At 41.0% G+C, this 21,598-nt stretch overlaps 1 protein-coding gene across 1 annotated transcript in view; it reads right to left on the bottom strand.

The window, feature by feature from the left end:
* Positions 1 to 21,598, bottom strand: part of CCSER2 (coiled-coil serine rich protein 2) — a 131,341-nt gene that overhangs the window by 49,647 nt on the left and 60,096 nt on the right. The window contains exons 4-6 of the mRNA XM_077821506.1: positions 21,011 to 21,101; positions 15,026 to 15,185; positions 14,214 to 14,409 (exon numbers count right to left, since the gene is read on the bottom strand). Coding sequence (XP_077677632.1) covers positions 14,214 to 14,409; positions 15,026 to 15,185; positions 21,011 to 21,101 — 447 coding nt within the window. The remainder of the gene's footprint in view (positions 1 to 14,213; positions 14,410 to 15,025; positions 15,186 to 21,010; positions 21,102 to 21,598) is intronic.

A 21,598-nucleotide genomic window follows, 5' to 3' on the forward strand; every position in this document is an offset into this window, starting at 1 on the left:
TGGGGGAGAAATAACAAAAAAATATTGGACTCACTAATATGAAAACTGAATGAAGCATACGAGTTTCAATTACTGATTTCCATAGTGGATTTCCATAGTGCTATTTTCTTACAAATTCTGAAGTATCCTATGGCTTTAAAAACTAACATCAAGAATACCTCTCCTTACCCAATTCACTAGTTTAACCAAAACTATGTACAGTAGGCTTACCTAGAGAGCCAGCCTCTGAAGATCTGTGAAGCCTGTGATGTTCCCTGCTTATCTTGGGGGCCAAAAATATTCGGGTTAATCTCAGTTTTCCTTGTGAAGACAGCCTTGAAAATAAGTCAACCATTGGAGTTGATGGTTTGCCTCATTTTTCATTAGCACTAGACTATCTACTTTGAGGTCCATGAAAAAACTCAACAACCGTTCCTTTAATTTGAGGGGAACCCAGACAAATTCACAGCTGTGAGAACAGCGTTGCTCAGGTTTGCTGCTGAAGGCTATGAGCTTGCTGCAAGCTGCTTTCCAGCAGACCACTTGCAGCCATACTAGCTCTATAACTGACCAATCAGCATCAATGTCGAGCTACAAAGAAGGGCAGCTTGATAACAAGTAATCCACAAGACCATTTTACTTTCGTACACACAGCACAAGGAATTTAGCCATTCTAATCCTGGCTCTGTAGCTCTAATCCAATCACCTTTAATCCAATCCCAACCTTTCTTAGGGGATGTCTACACTTAACCTCAGGAGCAATCGATCTAGCAGGGATCGATTTATCGGGTCTAGTGAAGATGCAATAAATCAACCGTCGAGCACTCTCCCGTCGATTCCAGGATTCCACCGGAGCGAGAGGTGCAGGTGGAGTCGACGAGGGGAGCGTCAGCAGTCCATTTGCCACAATAAGTAGATCTAAGTACGTTGACTTCAGCTACATTATTCACATAGCTAAAGTTGCGTAACTTAGATCATTTCCCCCCTGCAGTGTAGGCCAGGCCTTAGTTTCCTCCATCCATAAAATCGGAAAAGTTACTTACCTTCAAGGGGTGTTCTGATTAATTATTTGCTACAAGTTTTCCCAATTAGTTACTGTTGTTCTACCAGGTTTCAGAGTAACAGCCGTGTTAGTCTGTATTCGCAAAAAGAAAAGGAGTACTTGTGGCACCTTAGAGACTAACCAATTTATTGGAGCATAAGCTTTCGTGAGCTACAGCTCACTTCATCGGATGCATACTGTGAAAAGTGTAGAAGATCTTATTATATACACACAAAAAGCATGAAAAAATACCTCCTCCCACCCCACTCTCCTGCTGGTAATAGCTTATCTAAAGTGATCACTCTCCTTACAATGTGTATGATTGGAAATGGCCCAACTTGATTATCATACACATTGTAAGGAGAGTGATCACTTTAGATAAGCTATTACCAGCAGGAGAGTGGGATGGGAGGAAGTATTTTTTCATGCTTTTTGTGTGTATATAATAAGATCTTCTACACTTTCCACAGTATGCATCCGATGAAGTGAGCTGTAGCTCACGAAAGCTTATGCTCCAATAAATTGGTTAGTCTCTAAGGTGCCACAAGTACTCCTTTTCTTTTTGTTGTTCTACCATTCTGCCAATTAGTTAACGTATACAAAGTACTACAAATCCGCCAGTGGCTGGGGGCTTATTGCTACCAGTCCTCTTGTTTATTTGAACCATTATCCCTTGTAAAACTCTAAATGTTAGCATTCTACAGCAGTGTTTACCTGAAGATTTCCTAACATTTTCACATTTTTGATAATCTTAAATTTGGAATTGCCCCAATGTATCCACCTGAAAATCCTGAAGCCTAGCCCAGTCCCACATATAATGGTGTAGATCAGTGGATCTCAAACTTTAGCAACCTGAGGACCCCCATTTTGATTTTAAAATTTTTGCAGACCTCCCCCCCCCACAAGCCTGCCACTCAGCCCCAGACCTCGCCCCCACTCCTCCTCTTCTCCCCCGCCCCACCTCTTACTGCCCCCACTCCATCCCTGGCCCCCTCCTCTTCCCCGCCTCTTTCCACCCCCTCCCCCGAGCGCATCCCATCCTTGCTCTTCCCCCTTCCTCCCAGTGCCTCCTGCACACCACTGAACAGCTGTTTCCCGGTGTGCAGGAGGCTGGGAGGGAGTGGGGAGGAGTTGATCAGCGGGGCCTCTGGACCCCAGTTTGAGAAACACTGGTGTAGATGATGGATAGGCATCATTTATGTTGGAACAGAAGAAAACAAAGGCCCATTCAAAAATGCTGAAGCTTGCTTTTTTTTTTTTTTTTTTTGAGCAGGGAAAGAAAAGTCTCTTGCCATAGTCTGCAGAAGAGACAAAAACAGCTATTACAAATACAGCAATCCTTAACTACATTCACCCCAATCCTGAAATACAATTAATCTTTAGACAATAAACATGTGTCAATTAAAAAAAACAACCAAGCCTCAGAACAGAAAGAATAAGTATCTTTGCCAGAATTGAGCAACATCACAAAGGAGCTTTGGGCATCTCATGAACAGGAAAAAAAAAAAGTGCAACATTTCTGCATTGGAACAAGAGCCTTTCCTACTCCTCTTGTTGTGGAGGATATGGTAGCTCCACAGGACATGCCTGGTCTCCCCTATGGATCCTCACCAACCCCCATTCTATTTTCCAGTGCATAATCTATAGAGACCAGTTTCCATTTCATACTGCCATTACTTAGAATGTTCAAGGCTCTCATCATGCGGTGAAGAGGAATCAACATAGGGATCAAAAAAACTTCCAGAGAAAAACATAGTTCCGTTAATTTTGATCTTCCTAGATGTTTGAATCTCACATTAACTACAGCAAAACATTCTAGACTAGAAATGCAGATTGACACAAACACTAAACCTTTGTGCTTCTATCACTGATTTGTAAATCAACAGCATGCCCTACTTTGCAGTCTTCCCAACTTCTCAATTGAATAATTTATCTAAAAGATTCCTTTTTCTCTGAAGAAATGTTTCAAAGACACACAAATCATGACTATGCTGTCATTGCAAACCAAAAAACCACCCAACTTTTCTTCTGCTCTGATCTTTCATCCTGCTCTACTGCCATACCACTTACTTGTGAATGCCTAGATTGTGAAAAAACTAAACATGAATATTTTCATAAGATAAGAGATTTAATAAGGAAGTGTTATAAACAGTATTACAAGCGTATGTTCAAAAAAAGTCATTGGAAAAAATGAAGAGCAGCAAAGGCTCCCATATAATTGAAAAAATAGAAGTCGTATCGAAGGAAAGCACATTTTGTGGGTTCACGATACGGATAACAGGCATACATCTGACTAGAGATAGGGCTGAATTAAGACAATAAAGGGGCCTAGGTACATCGCCGCATGTGGGTCTCTCTTTGACCTGTCACTGTGATGGGCTCAAGTCCCCCTTACCAATTCCATCCTTTGTCCATATGGCCTATATTGAATTCTTCGTATGTTTTCCAGTGAAGCTGAAAAAAACATGACTCTTTCGGTAAGTCAGAATTTCATTTTCCACAGTGCAGTGTTGTTATCCCCCATTGTTCAGTCAGCATCCATGAGGTCACAGACTAACACACACTGGGTGAAATGCTGTTTCTAGTAACTAATGGTAATTAGTACTGGTATCCCAGAAGAGTGACTTTAAGAACTTCTTGTTGAAATGAGGATTTTAAAAATTGGAAATTTTGAATCCAGTGGCGTATCGCTAGCAGAGTACACCAATGTTTCTTTATGGAATTTTTTTTTTTTTAATTAAAATACTTAAACTTGTTTTAAAATAAGGGTATTTGGCTAGACCACAATTGGTTGTTAGAGAAGAAACCAAGGCATTAAATTAATACAATACTATATTCAAGATGAAACTAGCTGCTGCTACCAGTCTGTTACGATCTAATGTATATACATAGGGGTGTGCTTCCCACACTTGCCTTGAAGGAGTGAACGTAGGCCAGATGGGCCAATTAACCTGTTAGGCTGCAAACAGGAGGACATTTAGACTGAGAAAAGCCCTAATCTGGGGGAGCTCCCCTTTGCAGGAAAAGGCAGGGCTTCTTTAAGGCCAGGGAGCTGGAAGTAGAAAGGCTGCAAGGAAAAGAGCTGTACTCACTTTCCCTGGGACAAAGGAGAGAGAGGGATTTGGACCCAAATGGAGGAGTTTGTCTAGCACAGAGGTGGGCAAACTACGGCCCCCTGGCCACATCCGGCCGGCAGGATCCTCCTGCCCAGCCCCTGAGCTCCTGGCCTGGGAGGCTAGCCCCCGGTCCCTCCCCCGCAGCCCCCGGCCCCCGCAGCCTCAGCGCACCACGCCACCGGCGCAACGCTCTGGGCAGCCGGGCAGCGCAGTTGCAGAGCTGCGGCCTGATCCAGTGCTCTAGACAGCGCAGAGAGAAGGGGGGTTGGATAGAGGACAGGGGAGTTGGGGGTGGTGGTCAGGGGGCAGGGGTGTGAATAGGGGTCAGAGTGGTCAGAGGGCAGGGAACAGAAGGGTTGGATGGGACAGGGGTCCCCGGGGGGACAGTCAGGAAGGAGAGCGGGGGTTGGATGAGGTGGCAGGGGTCAGTCAGGGGCAGGGGTTCTGGGGGTGGTCAGGGGACAGGGAGAAGGGGTGGTTGGATGGGGCAGGAGTCCCGGGGGGGCAAGTCAGGAGTGAGGGGGGCGTTGGATGGGGCGGCAGGGGGCAGTCAGAGGTGGAGGGTCCGGGGTGGTCAGCGGGGGTCGGATGGGGCAGGAGTCCTGGGGGAGCCGTCAGGGGGTGAGAAGCGGGGGCGGGGTCATGCCTGGCTGTTTGGGGAGACACAACCTCCCCTAACTGGCCCTCCATACAATTTTGGAAACCCGATGCGGCCCTCAGGCCAAAAAGTTTGCCTGCCCCTGGTCTGGCAGATCCAGAGGAAAGGGGTTTAGCTGGAAGGGTGGAGAATACAAGCCTGGGATAGGCAAGTAGGAAGGAGCTGAGGGGATCAGCAGGAAGGTTCGTGGTTGCCCAGACCTTTGCTTCTGGAGATGGGGCCCTGGACTAGAACTCAGAGTAGAGGGCAGAATTGGGTTCCCCTACCAGTCACTGAGTGAGTGGCACAATCTGGGCAGTGAATTTGAAAGCTGTCTGAGACCATGTGTTCTTGCCATTGAGAGAGCGGCCCAGCCAGGGCTGCAGACTTACGGACTGCCTGGGACTGTGAGGAAGACCTGAATAGTTCCCTGGAAGGGAAATACTCTTGTGACTTGGCCGGAGGGCTGAGCCACAAAGGTGAAGCACTGCAGCTCCTGAAAAACAAGCGAGGGCTGCAGACCGAAAGTATGAGACAAGGGGCCAAGAAACCGCAAAAAGAAGGTGTCAGGCTAAAAGAGCTAATCCCAAAACATAGACAGGAGGAGGCACTCCAGCATAAAAGAGAGGTCCCTGTGAAAACACGACATACCTTTTTCTTCTTTTGGGAGTATGGATAGGTTTTTCACACCATACTTTCATTTCAGAAGTAATAATGGATTTGAAAATCCTTGTCCTAGTGATTTGAAGTTGCTTAAACAAAACAAAAACAAAAACCAGAAAACTCCATATTTAGTGTGTTAAATTTTCTTTGTCAAAACTTATGCAAAAGGTTTCTATGAACTTAGTACCTCAGTTAAATTTAAGTGAACAAAACTTAGCAGGTCAAACCGCATTGCTGAATTTGTCTTTTCTCCTATTTATCCAACTTACAAGAATATTGGTCTGATCTAGTATGGCAATTTCTGTGGTCCCTCTAGTCCAGTATTCTGTTTCTGACAGCAGGCAATATCAGATCTTTTGTAGGAAGGTGAAAGCAGACCCAGAATTGACAGTTATGGAATAACTTGCCCATACTGCATGTTTTTCCTATCCCCTGTAGGATAGTGATTTCCTTATGCTCTAAACCATGACTGATTATATCCCTAATTTATTTTAATAGCCTGCCTGTATGTTCTCATTATCAATATAAAATGTTTAATTCTTTTTTTAACTCTATTGTGACCACAACAATAACTTGTAGCAATGAGTTCCACAAGTCAAGAGAATAGTACTTTTCTTCCTTAATAGCTTCTTATGAGGGACTGTGTCAAAGGCTTTTTGGAAGTCCAGACATATTAAAACAGTACGTTGTTTTACCCACTGTTTAATTAACATTTAAAACAATTCCAGTAGATGAGAGGCACAGTTTACTTTTAGAGAAATTGTGCTGTTTGTTTCTACCATATTGTGTTTATCTAGTTTGAATTCTATCATGTTAGAATTCTATCTTTAATGGTTTTAACCAATTTTCCTTTTATTGAGTTAAGGTTCACTAGACTGCAATTCCCAAGATCAATCCAGCAGCTTTCTAAAATTAGGTACTTGCCATCCTCCAGTGCCCTTGTACAGTAGAATAACTTTAAAAAAAAAAAAAAAAAAGATTACCTATTGATATCAACAGTCCAGCCATTTCATTTTGAAGTTCCTTCAGAACCCTTGTGTGCAGCAATCTTTACTTATTGCTCTTTGCTTTATCAATTTGCTCCCTTTTTTGACACTTTAATCTGACAATACCTCAACTTCATTACTTGAAAAGAGTAGTCTGGAGGCAGTGCTCTCCCCACCAGTGATGAAGACTGATGAAAAAAATCATGTAGTTTCTCCACAGTGTTCTATCTTCCTTAATTGCTCCCTTTGCTCTCCGGTAGTCCAGCAAACCCACTGATTCTTTCAAAAGACTTCCTACTTCTGACATACTTAATTTCACTCTTTCCCTTCCCCCCACCCCCTTCGGCTATTTGCTTTTCATATTCTGTCTTAGCCATGTTAGTTTCCATCTTCCATTTCACCTGCCACAATTTATGGTCCTTCCTATTGGTTGAACTTCAGCTGGATTTCCATTGTCTGTTTGGCTCCAACTATGTTTTGAACCTTATTTAACCACAGTGTTCCTCCTCTTTCCCCTACTACTATTTTAGTTTAAGGGTATACCTCAACTTCTGTCAGAATTATGGGATTCTTAAGTAGCTGAGACTAAACATTTTAAGTTTAGTCACATCTGACTCTAAGGTTTTAACAACTGGCTTCTTGATTTTTTTTTTTTCAAAATTAATTTCCTAAAATGGAGTATTTCCAGTCTAGTTTGAAATATAATCCCGCCTGTGAGTATACTGAATATTATGGCCATTATTCTCTACTGCACATGCTCCACAAATACAAGGGAAGATAATGAAGACAAGCCATTTAGTAATGCTCACTGCATAACTTATTTTTCCACAGAAAACCCATTTCAGATAGTTTACGAATAGCAACATTCTTATTTAGCAATGTTGCATTTTCTGTTGCTTGATTTCTGATGATTTTCTCAGACAGAGAACCAGTCTTTTTTTCTTTCTTTCTTTTTTTTTTTTTTTTTTTTTAAAAGGCTAATACATAGGAATCGAATGGTTTTTGGTTTTGGTGGGTTTTTTTCAGAATTCCACAGGGGACCAGCTAATCTAATAGAGAACACAGATTACTTTCCTAACAATGCTTCCTTAATCAGTATTGTATTTAAGTATTTAAGTAAAATCATAGAATGATCGTAAGAAAAGTTTCAAGTACAATATATTCTCAAAGAAAGTTTAACACTTGTTTCTGTTACTAGTATCTAAAGGTGAGCAGAAAGCAAGTGGCAGTTCTGTTTATTTCAGCAATAGGTGGTGAAGGTCAAGTTATCAGGAACAAATAGGAAGGCACTGAACACCAACAACGCAAAATAAAAACTTTTAGCTACCCCTGAAGACTGGGACAACAGCTCTCACTCTACCTAAAATACTAGTATACCCTATAGTCACAACTAGCAAATCCCATTTTAACCAACATTTCACATAAATATTTCTTAATATATTACACAGTTTTTCAAAGTTTTGACAACCCGAAAAGATAATAAATTGATCAAGAAGAGTTTTGCAGGTGCTATGGCTTCACTTTTTTGCTGGGGTGTTTCAATGAAGTGTGCACCAGGTTTTTTGCAACAAGGTTATGTGCCAACTCGGAACTGAACTGAGGCCACTTCAGAACTGCCAAAGAACAATTAGGCTATGTTTACATTAAACACCTTACAGCATATCCTGTGTAGCCACTCTATGCCGACAGGAGAGAGCTTTCCCGTTGGCATAATTAAACCACCCCCAACGAGCGGCTGTAGCTCTGTCGACAGGAAAGCACTGTCCACACCGGTGCTTCTGTCAGTGCAACTTATGTTAGTCAAGGGGTGTTTTTTTTCACACCCCTGACCAACAAAAGTTTTACCCACAAAAGTGCTAGTGTAGACATCGCCTTACACTATTGATTCCTACCTACCAGTGCCAAATCTGAAGCAATGCTTTTAGAGGTAAAAGTTTCCGTATCCCATTAGCAATCTCTTGAAAATCCAGGCATCATTAAAACTATTTTAAAAGCTTTTAAGAGTCAGGGAATGCAACATTTTAGACAGCATATCACATTTTCTTAACTCCTTCACAAATTTACATGTGTATGTATTTTAATTTTATATTTGAATGACCAAAAGATTAGCCTTTGGTACAGCAGTGTATGTGAAACAATTAGTGGAGCCTGTCCTGCAAACCCAGGTTTAGAGTGATAATTAAATGCGATCAGCTGTAGTCACGCAAAAGCCACGTTGGAGGTTATTACTCTTACAGTAAAGTAGACTTCCCACGAATGACGAGAAATAACTTTCAAAAGAGGGGTGTTACCTAAGTCTAGAGTCAAATATACTGTTGTTGAACTGCTATGCAATATGCAAGCCTAGCCAGGGAGGGGCAACTAAGCAAATCATCTCCTATAAACTGAGCCATAGCAAAAATGAAAGCTACAGCCTTGTTCACAATTCACACAGCTTAGGCCATAGAGAACAGAAAGCTTTGTATTTATTCTTTCATACAGCTTTGAAGAGCCTAAAGTTGAGAGAGATTTAATTCAAAAGTATATATCCCTGAATGATTACCGCACCACTCACAAGGTATAATGAGGACACTTAAAAGGGGCAAAATTTTCCACACACACCTAAGTGACTTAGGACCCTAAGTCACAGTGAAAGCCAATGGACACTTTTACAAATTTTGCCCAAGAATCCATTTTGAGAGAACTCTGACACTTCTTAGATCTGTAGACACAGCAATATCTGAAAAAAGAAAAGGAGTACTTGTGGCACCTTAGAGACTAACCAATTTATTTGAGCATGAGCTTTTGCGAGCTACAGCTCACTTCATCAGATGCATACCGTGGAAACTGCAGCAGACTTTATATATACACAGAGAATATGAAACAATACCTCCTCCCACCCCACTGTCCTGCTGGTAATAGCTTATCTAAAGTGATCATCAGGTTAGGCCATTTAGTCTCTAAGGTGCCACAAGTACTCCTTTTCTTTTTGCGAATACAGACTAACACGGCTGTAACTCTGAAACCAGCAATATCTGACAGGTTACAGTGAGCCTTACCTATGTCTAAAATTAAGAAAAAATTTCAAATAGTAAAACTAAATGGAAAAGAAAATTAAGAAAAGTGACAGTATTTAGGCTAATACAGCGATATTTTCCCACATTTCAGAAAGGTTTCTGGCAGATCTCCCAGCTCTGCTAATCTGTTCACAAGATCTGTTCCTAAAACTTTGTCGAATAGTTAATGGGAGCTGGAGTAGGATGAGAAATGCGGGCGTGGGAGGCACAACAGCCAGTCAAGGGAGCTGTTGGAGGTGGTGGGCAATGTTGGTGTAAGGGTTCTAGTAGGATACATGCCGCAATCCTTTGTTTACATAGCTATTCTAACACACTAGTTCAAGGGTACATCAGGGTTAGAGAGTTAGTTCAGAGTGAGGAGGGAAGTAATAGAAAAATTTTGTTGCTAATGTTATAAATAAAACTTCTGTTTACTCTTGGATCTGAAACTAGGTTAGACTGTCAGAAAATTTTAGATTTTACTGTCCTAAGTCAACTACAAATGTGAGTCTTCAACAGCTTCCTTTACAATGCATTTTAAAATCTAATTGGGATATTGTGTGTATGTGATACAGTAGTTCTTTGTAAATAATCAAATGTCTTTAAATGAAATAATCTTATCAACATCTTCTGCTGCAACTTTTAACATCCAATTGGGGGACGCACACACAATTCATTTTTAGAGCTGATGCAATACTACTTCAAGGTACAAGGAGTTTAACCTGCACAATGTTGAAATCTTCACTTTGGCAAGAGTATACCCTCTAGATTTCTATCCCCAATTTAAAAATGGTATTGGTGCTGAAGTATTACATGTGACCAACTAGTTGTGAGTTTGCATATCATATGTTCTGTAGTAACTCAGCAGAAGGTCATATTATTATGGATCAGATAAAAAGCCTTAATTCCCATTTTTCCAATCGATTGTTTGACAGGCTCCAAGCCTTACCATCTGCTCTTACCTTTCAACCTGTCCCTTTTACACCATGGGGTAAATTGAGCTCACATAAATATGTTTTAATACAGCTAAATGTAAATGTATATATCTAGGAACAAACAATGTAGGCCATACTTGCAGGATAGGGGACTCTATCTTGGGAAACAGTGACTCTGAAAAAGATTTGGGGGTCATGGTGGATAATTAACTGAACATGAGCTCCCAATCTGATGCTGTGGCCAAAAGAGCTAATGTGATCCTAAGATTTATAAACAGTGGAATCTCAAGTAGGAGTAGAGAGGTTGTTTTACCTCTATGTTTGACACTGGTGTGACCACTCTTAGAATACTGTGTTCAGTTCTAGTGCTCACAATTCAAGGATGTTGATAAATTATAGATGGTTCAGAGAAGAGCCACAAGAATGATTAAAGGATTAGAAAACATGCCTCATAGTTGTCAGGGTTTCCTCCCCACTCTGAACTCTAGGGTACAGATGTGGGGACCCGCATGAGAGACTCCCGAAGCTTATTTCTACCAGCTTAGGTTAAAAACTCCCCACGGCACAAATTCTCCCTTGTACCTTGGATTAGGTAATGCTGCCACCACCAAGTGATTTAGAGAAACTCAGGGAAAGGACCACTTGGAGTTTCTACTTCCCCCTAATATCCCCCCCCCCCAAGCCCCCACACCGCCTTTCCTTGGGAGGCTTGAGAATAAACAAGATGAGCACAGAGCAACCTTGGGATTTTTAGGACACTAAAAAAAAAAACCAAAGAAAAGAAACAGAACTTTATTATAAAGAAAAAAGGTAAAAGAAACACCTCTGTAAAATCAGAATGGAAGATAATCTTACAGAGCAATCAGATTAAAAAAAAACAGAGGATTTCCCTCGGGGCCAAACTTTAAAGTTACAAAAAGAAAACCAGGAATACACCTTCCTCTCAGCACAGAGAAAATCACAAGCCAAAACAAAAATAAACTAATGCATTCCCTTGCTAGTACTTACTAATTCTAATGGAGTTGGATTGCTTGCTTCCTTGATCTGTGTCCGGCAAGCACACAGAACAGACATACCAAAACTTTCCCCCGCACCAGATTTGAAAGTATCTTGTCCCCTTATTGGTCCTTTTGGTCAGGTGCCAGCCAGATAACCTGAGCTTCTTAACCCTTTACAGGTAAAAGGATTTTGTGCCTCTGGCCAGGAGGGATTTTATAGTACTGTATACAGGAAGGTTGTTACCCTTCCCTTTATATTTTTGACAATAGTGATAGATTCAAAGAGCTCAATCTATTTAGCTTAACAAAGAAGGCTGACCATAAGTGTCTATAAGTATCTACATGGGGAACAAATATTTAATAAGCTCTTTGACCTAACAGAGAAAGGTAAAACATGATCAAATAGGTGGAAGTTGAAGCTAGACAAATCAGACTGGAAGTAAGATGTACTGGTGACAGTAATTAACTATTGGAACAATTTACCAAGGGTCATGAGAGATTCTCCATCACTGATAATTTTTAAATCACGACTGGGATGTTCTTCAAAATAATTCCTCAAGCATATATTTTAGAAGTTCTATGGCCTGCTATCCAGCAAGACAAACTAGATCAAAATATATTCCAAAGCCAGAAGGGACCATGAACCACTCATTTCCTGATTTCCTTGATTTCACCTAATTCCTTCTCTCTCCTTTATCCTTCATTGCACTGCTTCTGGCCTATTTTCCATCATGCTTTCTTTCCACTTGAATACAACTTTCATTTCTAATTACTATCCTATTTCCCTTCTCTTCTTTAGCTCCAAAATCCTGCAGCATGCTATTCGTTCTCATTGCCTTTACTTCCTCTTCCAATTCTCTTCTTGATCCACCCCCAAATTGGATTCCATCCTCCAATAACACTGACCTCAGTGAAATCAGTCAAGAACTCCAAGATACATCTAAGGGACGCTTCTCTATCCTCATCGTCTACATCTCCCTACTGCTTTAGATATGGAGCACCCTCTTTTCCTAACTTCCATGACCCTCTGCTTTATTGGTCCTCCCACTCTGTGAACCATTGCTTCAACAAATCCATTATTTGCACCAAATTCACTTATTTTCCCTGTATTTGTTGGTGTCCACACACATTAAGCTTCCACACTCTCTCCCCTTTACTCGCACCTAATTTTCTCCTACTGTTTAAACTACCACCTCTGTGTTGATGAATCTTAAAGTCTCTCTCTGCCTAGTCTCATCTCTACATGCCTCTCAGACATTGTCTTGGATATTCAGCTGCTTCTGACATCCGACCCAACCTCTCCAAAACAGAAGATTCATTTTTCTGCCTATTCCCTCTTTTTTGCCTCCCATTTCTTTCTCCATTATTATCTCCCATCCTGTCTGTCTCCTAGGCTCACAATCTTGGTGAAATCTACAACATCTCTCCTACTAAAGTCTGTAACCTGCTCCTGTCTGACCTCACTGTCTCACTTCTATGCTCTTAAGTCTGTCCAAAATTAAAAGTGATATTGCCACTGTTAATGAAGAGGGTTTAAGTACAAATCAACATTTAAATATATGTATGCATAAAAGGCACACACACAAACTTCTGCTTCCTTTCTTATGGTTACCATCTGACAAAAAGATATAAATTAGTATTGGGTATTTGCATTTTCAGTGTGGGCCTGTCCCATGCCTCGTTGCAATCAATAAGCAATCCAATAGTTATTCTGCATTTCAAATTTACTAAAGCTAAGAGCTGAGGTGCTTGGCTCCTTGCAGGAGACAGCCTGTAATGTGGTACTGGATAACTATTACTGAATTCCCCATAAAAACTGCACACTTTAAACTCTTTTTTATTAAAATGGCAATCTCCTGATGACGACAAACTTTCCATTTGCTTTTCGCAAAGGAATGCATTAGGCTAATTGAAGTTCTTCCTTGAATTAGTGACTTGTAAATATAAATCAATTCCTTTTCTACTAATTTTGGCACATTTGGACTTAAAGAATTTTAGAAGTTAAAGTACCCAAGTTCTTTGGAGTTTAACAATGGTTGGCAAATGTAGCTAGGAGCTAAAGTAAAAATCTTAAGAAGAAACTTGTTCCCCTCCAAAGTTTGCCTGAATTTCTCTTCCTGTCTAATTTTTAAGAGAGTATCTTTGAAACTGAAGATTCAAGCCTTTGCAGAATCATCTTCTAGCTTATTAACTCTGCCACTTATTTGTCAAGCTTTGTAGACACATGAAAGAAGCCTCTTAAGACATTTTAAGCAACTCATCTTTTTTTTATGTACTAAAGAGCAGACTGAATTTTAGCACTGCATGTGAACAGATAATTAATCAGCGGTCGATAAGCACATTGTGCAGACATATGGATAAGGTGAAAAGCAAGCAGGCAAGTGAGTTCAAGAATTTTACCCTGGGCGAATTCTTTGATGTGCATTTGGACAAAGGAATTGAAGAGGAAGATTCTACTCTTTGCTGTCATCTTGGACTTCACCATTATGTCAGGAGATCTGTCTTACCTGCACTGAACTCCATGCTTTGTTTGAATTCACAAAAATTAAAAGATCGCTTATTTACCAATTTTCCTTCAATTAAAAAAAAAAAAACATGCAACAACAGTATAGCTGTGTCTATTTTTGTGGAAACATATAGACAGGGCTCCTAACTGGGACACTTTTGTAGTACTTGGAAGGTATAAGTTACTTTTTAAGTATAAATTAATTAGAACAAAATCTTAAATATTGCTATCATTCATTATATAATAAAAGAAAAACCGTGGTATATTAAAACAGACACCTTCTCTCTCACTTTTCTTCTCTTTATAATACACTAACCTGGTGCAGTAATCTTTTTAGTTTTAGTAACTGAGTTTTTACAGCTGTGCAATCTTGAACCATATGCCGAAGGGTCATTTCATCAAGCATCACTGTGTTCTCCCTTAAGCCCACCAACTGTCTAGGCGTCTGGTAGATGTTTGGTGCTCCATAGCCTTCAAAATGACCAACAGAAGGCTCTAAGTGGCTGGAGCCCCTGCAAGAAATATTTTAGATACAATCAAGAGCAGTCTTAATCTAGAGCTAAAATCTGTGAGCTCTGTTTTTTAATGAGAGAGCATTTTAGTATTGTGTGTGTGTGTATTATTATTAATGCTGTAAGCAATTTTTAAAATTGCAGAGTACTAAAGGGCATCAGCTATATTCATTTAGATTGCAGAGTAGAGAAAAACATTCACAAAACAAAGCTGCCTTGCAAAAAATGCCAGACTATTTACTTCTTAATAAAATAGAAACACTTTCCCATGTCACATGACAGCTACTGGAACAATGAAACCAGCAAAGCATTTTCCCTTGAGCACATATGCAGAAATTGACTGTTCATTTATAATATTGTTTAACACAGAGAAACTAGTCCCACCCTAGGGCAAAATATTTGCATCTAAACTACAACCCCCGGCAAAGATCTGAGTTTAAAGAAGGGAATATTAGAGCAGTACCAGTATAAGTGTCATCTTCTCTCAAAACAATCTAATCATAGGCACACCACTTCTCTGAAAATGCTATAACCTGTCCTTTAACAGAAGAAGCCACACATCATAATACATTAATTTCTAATAACTCCATCAGAAGAGGTGCAACACAGTCCTTACCTGCTCAGGTCATTTTTACCATGTGGAAAGTGGCCTACATGGCCAAAGTGACAGTGGTCTTGTGTACTCCAACGCTGCGGTGTCCTCTTCCAGAATCCATCCTGCTGCTGTCGTGTATTTCTGTCTTGTCTATCATAACGATTCATATTTTCACACTCCACTACACAGATGTTTAAAAAAGTTATATACATAACATATTCTAAAGGAATTCACTACCCACAAAAATACAAGTACTGTACATGTTAATCAGATATTACTAATAGGTGCACAAGTACAGTCTGAAACATGAATTCTTCAAACTGCTCATAAAAGCGAGCTAAGCTGAACACTAAACATCAGAATGGTCACAGGAGACCACCTGTACTGGCCGCACTTTTTATCTCCACAGTCCCTATTGCAATAACTTCAGAAGTTATATTGTTTAAATAAAAATAAAAAGTGATCAGAACCTGCAGCAGAATCTACAAAATGTAAAACTTAAGATTTAAAAACGTTTTTAGAAGACCGATTTGATATTAGAAAACATTTTGTCTCTTTTTACTATCAGTATCATTAGCCTTTTAAGACTTAGGAACAATACACACAATATAGGAAGACAATATTTTAGAAAAAGAGGCCAACACAATGTTCTGAAATGAAGAACAATTTTTCATTTTAAAAAATATCCCAAACTGGCTGAAGCCTAATTTTTTTAGCTTTAGAAAGAATCCCGAAGATTTTTAAAAATCTTTTAAAAACATTAAACGTCTTCAGATTTAAACAGCTTTTGTCCACAAACAGTTTGAGAAGACTGAATTTGGCAACAGCTTGTAAACCACTAGAAACAAAGCCAAAACTCAACTACAATCCCTGCAGTCAGACGCAGCAAAAAAGTTAATGTTATGAACTACTGTTCTGCTGCTATACTTCCTTGTCACTTACCCAAAGAGTTTTTCCTCACATTGTCAGCCTGTCTCTAGAAGAGGAACTTTACACAACAGAACATTGTGTTACTCAGCTGCCTACTCAGACATAGTTGTACGTAAGACATTGATAAACAGGCCTTCCTTCCTGCTTCGTTCCCAGCCTGCATTTTGTTGGGAAGCAAGCCCAGTTTTACCCTGTGATTTAAAACTACCATCCTCACTCACTGCCTACACATACTTGTTGAGCTAGAACTGTTTCTATATATAGCATCTGAGCACCATCCCAGACTCCAGAATGGAACAGGCGAAGTTTCAGTATGCCTATGAAGTATTCTGAGGGTGTTGGTATCAGTTAAATTATGCATAATCCTAAACTGACTGTAGGCAGGAAAGTGCATTTAAGGCACAAAGTAATCCTAAATTAAGATATTGTTGTAATAATTCATCGTATATATGCTCAATTTTATCAGCTACTTTTATAATCAAAATAATCAAGATATGAGGGGAAAAAAATCTTTTGAAAAGTGAACTGTTACATAAAACAAACTATAGTAAACAATTACTTTAAAAAGCTGCCTCCTCTAGCTCATTACATAGGAGTACATTACAAAGTATAAACAAATACATTTATAAGTAATTTCATTATGATTCAGCTTTGCAAACAAAATTGTGCAGACAGTGCATAATGTCTGAGGAAAATGTGGATTGAGGACCACATTGCTGTTCTGCAGATATCCGTAACTGGGACATGCACCATAAATGCTGCTGAGATTGACTGAGCTCTGGCTGAGTGCGCCATGAGTCGGTCAGAAAATGTCGCTGTGTAACAGAGTGTAATACAGTCTGTGATCCATTTCGAGAGCCTTTGGGTGGTGACTGGATGGTCCCTCAAATATTCTGCGTACGAGACAAAGAACTTGGATGAAATTCAAAAGGACTTTGTCCTATCCAAGTAAAAAGCTCAATGGACATATAGGGTGTGGAGTCTTCACTTATCTTCACTTATGAATCTGGTTCTGGCTGGTATGCATACAGGAGCACTTTGCTCCAAGGAAATAGGAAGGTGTCTGATATTCATCCCAGGCTGTGATCCGGCCTAGAGCACAAACAGGAACACTGCCTATTCTGACGAGTCACAAATTAATCCATGGACAGAAAGCCGCTATGTGAAACAACCAGGCTAAAATGTTCATGCTGAGGGACCATTCATGGTCCAAATGAATGGTCTGCTAAGGCAATCTGCCATGGTGTTTTGAACCCCGAGCAGGTGATACGCTTTGAGGGACCAAGTTCCAAAGCTTGACTAACTTTTTGCAGTCTGATCTGACTCTTCCTTGTTTGTTCACATAAAAACTGCAGCAGTTATTGGTAAGCCCATGGACAGTCTTGCCTTGAATGTGAGGGAGGAAGTGCTAGAACACCCAGAAAGCTGCAGATAATCCTAGGACATCTATGTGCAATCTGGCCTCTTGTGTAGTCCACAAACTTTGAGCTCAAAGGTTGCTGAGATGCACTCGCCACCCCACAGCTCAAGCAACTGTTACCAGAATCATGGGAGGGGAGGGAAGAAAGAAAGGGACTTCCCTGCACAAGTTGTCTTGGTTCATCCACCAGGTCAGAGACAACAACACCCTGTCCGGGATTTGCACTGGCTTATCTAGGTGATGAATTTGAGGGCAATAGAGTGACAAAAGAGGGCAAAAGAGCCTTGCTTGTAAGAGGTGCAACCTACCATGATGAATGACATGTTCATACTATCATATGCCTTAAGAGCCTCAGACAGTTTCTCACAGTGGTTTGAGGGTGATCCTTCAGCTCCCCCTCGGGACACAGACTCAGCGGTGAGGCTGCACCCAATCCTGACACAGCGCAAGGACCAGGCCTTCCCCAGAAAACACTCCAGAGCCCTGCCTTTCCGTGCCAGGTGCACCAGATGTGGGCAGGCAGGCACAGAAACGCAGGATCCAAGTGTGGAGGGGCTTAGTATGGGGAAATCCAGGTATGGGTTGAGAGGGTTCTGTGTGGGGCAATCTTGGTGCGGGCGGCTCAGTGAAAGATCCGGGTGTGGGGGAGATCTGGATGCACAGCGGCTTGTTAAGGGATTCTAGGTACACCGATAATGGGACTTTGCAGGAGGGTCCAGGTGAAGGTGGTTGGTGCTCAGCAGGGGGGCTCTGAGCATGGGGGGGTGGAATAGAGCTCAGCATTGGGTCTGGGGGGCTCAGTGGAGGGGTCCAGATGCTGTGGGAGTGGGGTTCAGTGCGGTTGGGACCCAGGTGCAGCTGGTTGGGGGTCAGTAAGGTGGGGTGTGGGTGGCTCGTTGGGGTGGTCCAGGTGCAGGGAGAGTGGGGCTCATCAGGAGGGTTCTGGCCATGGTGAGGGGCTGAGGTTTGGCGGAAGGGTCTGGGTATGAGGGGGTCTGGATGCATGGGGGTTGGGCAGATGGGGGAGCAGCTCCCTGTACAGGGATCCCTCCCACTGCAGCTGAGGAGTGATGGGTACAGGAAGCACTGCGGGGGGCGGGGGGGGGGAAAAGAGTTTGCGGAGCTTCCTACATCCAGGGGAGAAATCTGGGGGTGGGTCTGACCCAGCCCCAGATGCTGTGCAGGGGAAGAGGACGTCCCGTCCTCCCCACCCCAGCCAGAACTATCAGCTGAGCCCGGTGCAGGGCAGGAGCCCCAGCCATGGCTTCCCCAGTCCTGCTCCCACCCCACAGTGATTTACCTGTCTGCTGGCTGCCATGGGCACCCGAAACATACTGCTGGGGAGGATCACATGACCACTTTTGTGTCTTCCCTTTGCTTCCCCGTCAGAAAGTCATTTTTCTGCAGGGAAACAAAGAAATCTGCGAGGGACATAAATTCTGTGCACGTGTACTGGCACAGAATTCCCCCAGGAGTAATCTGTATGAGCCCGTATTGGGAAGCAGCAACCAAAAGGGTCCGCTCTACCATTTGTTACAGACTGACCTAGCACTTGAAGAACACACTTTTCCTCTCTTAATAAAAATTCAGCTTTATTTTTTTTTCTTTTGAGCAATTCTAGCACAAAAATCTGGGGTTACAAGTTGAAATTTGGCAGGGCAATAATTCTCACTGATAAGCATCTTTCATTTTAGTGTTCTTTGAAAACTGGATTTGATGGTTATCAGGCGATGAAAATTGCTCTTTGTGCAGTCACAGTAATTTTTTTTAAAAGTGATCTGCCAGCTCCATGCATTTGTGGTTAACTTAGCTGTGCAGTGAATATACATATCCCCAGCAAACACTGATATGTACATTCAGAAAAAACTTTTCACCTCAAGCATAACGTTTTTAGCTGCAATAAGGTATGCACTCAATGAGGCAGAAGCTTCTCCTTCACTGAGTTGAGGAGCACAGTCAATGAGGCAGAGATCTGCAGAAGTCCTTGTCTTACTGAATGTTTACTTTCACATGACAGGGCATTGCAGTCATGTCTAGCCAAAATTTCTATTTATTTATTTTTAAAATTATGTTAAGTGGTACTGGCCATCCCAGTTAAAGCTGAATTGTGGGATAGGGCTGGGAGGGCAAGATACACCCCTTCATAGTGCCCTGGCATCTGCTGTCCATTGTCAGCTCTCTGTTATTAAAAGGGCTGGTTTTGGTCAATTCCAGTACCCCAAGGACTTCATCTAGACTAGGATTTAAGGGTGCGAGGTTACATCACCTTCTCTAACTCAATCAATACATTTTAAAACTCTAATCAAGACAAACTGTACATTAGAACATACTAAGCTGGTCAAGTTAAAGATGACTATCTAATGAGATCTTTAAAAGCTTTGTTTATATAAAGCAATTACAGGTAGCAATCAGCCATAAAGAGCAGTGCTGGGTGGAAGAATGCTTTATCTTTCTCTGCTTCTGCATATATTTCTCTTACCCCTGTAAGCAGCTGGCTGCACAGGCAATGTCAAGTTTAAAGGTGTGTGTTATATGGCCTGTTGGTCCAGGTTTCTTTGCATTGTGTCAGATTGCCTGAGTACCATCTGGACTTTAACACCATTGCACAGATCATGTTGTGCAGGCAAAACGTCTTAATATATACACATGTGCCTGGATATCACATTTTACTTTTTCATTTGTTTCTTCAATAGGATCAGAAATTTGGGAAGTTTGTCCAGCCAGAAGGAGTTGGAATGCAGATGGAATAATATGGAGGAGAGTGGAGAAGGATGGCTGGGTCTCCTGACCTAACAAAAGTTAGAAAAGGAAGTAAAACTCATTCCTGAAAACTAGAAAGCAGCCCAGTTTCTCTGCAGAAAGGAACTAGAACTGCATTATCTTCACCACCATCCCCCCACCACCGCTGGCAGCATAGGGGCTACCATCTTTCCTAAGGGAAGTTTGGCTTCACTCCCAATAAGAACTATAGAAGGTCATGGCCATTTCAAAAAGATGGCATCTTAACTTAGGATTTCTGTGACCTAAGTCTCATTCAAAACAGAATATAGAAATTATGTTTAATATGGCAGTTCTTTGTGGAATTCTCTGCAGAGAAATGTTATTTGTCAGCTGAAGGAGAATCTTTTAATTGTAAAGAAAAATGGCAAAAACTGATCACTGATCCTAAAATGTTTCCTCAAATGTAGCCAACACATGAGACTCCAGTGAGTTTAAAAAAAACTGAATGGAAAGTTTGAATTCACTGTTATTCTGTTAAGAAAATTACGACAAAAAATGGTCTGCAACCAGACTCTAATTTTCTCAAAGGAGCAATTTTTTTTTAAAATGTAACTCAAAATAACTTATTTGTTTGTAAATCCCAACAAAATTCATTCTGTAAGTGCAATAATTTTGGGGAAGATATAATTATTTATACATAGCAAAGTAGTTAAAGCCCTGCTTCAAGTACAAAACTCTTCTCAACCGTAACTGGAAGAATGACTGACACTTCCACCACACTAGGATAAGGTGAGTGAGGTAATATCTTTTATTGGACCAGCTTCTGTTCTGCAAATTTCCATAACAGATCCATAACACTGGGTTGAGTTGTGCATCTGGAGTATTAGGTTAGGTTGTTAGACCACATTCAACCAAGGCTTAAGTACTTCACTAACCATTGTCACAAGGTGTGTCCTCAGGTAGGTCCACATCAAGCATGAGATCATCATCTTCGAGATCACATGAATCAAGGTTATTCAGGATATCCTACAAGAAAAAGATGAATGTGGGAAAAGAACAGCGTGCATAAACAATGTTCTCACTTACATGATGGTTACCTTATTGCCTTGCCATAAAGTGGCATATTTTTATTTTACAATATAGTTACACTGCGTTTATGTTCAAGACAACACGTTTCCTCTTTCTCCAGTTGCATGATCAGTCAACACTACCCAGTGCAATTGCTTTACAGTAAGGCTACTAATTATCGCATCTCTGGAAGCCTGATACAGTAACAATGCCTCCGTAAACAGTTAAAATCTAACCAACGCATATTTTCTACTTGGTGTCTTGAGGTTTCTCTGAAGGTGTGTCTGTTCATTGGCTTAGTACTTTTCAATATGATTTCTCCAGTTAGAATTTTTTAAACCTTTGCGCAACTCATTTGCTCACTTTAATGAGCTGATATTAACTAGAAAATCCTCATTTGTAAAGAGTTAGCTTCCTGAATTTTTATTAATAAAGTTAAACAGTACAAATGTTGC

The sequence above is a fragment of the Eretmochelys imbricata genome, chromosome 7, assembly GCF_965152235.1.
Source record: "Eretmochelys imbricata isolate rEreImb1 chromosome 7, rEreImb1.hap1, whole genome shotgun sequence".
NCBI classification, from domain to species: domain Eukaryota; kingdom Metazoa; phylum Chordata; order Testudines; family Cheloniidae; genus Eretmochelys; species Eretmochelys imbricata.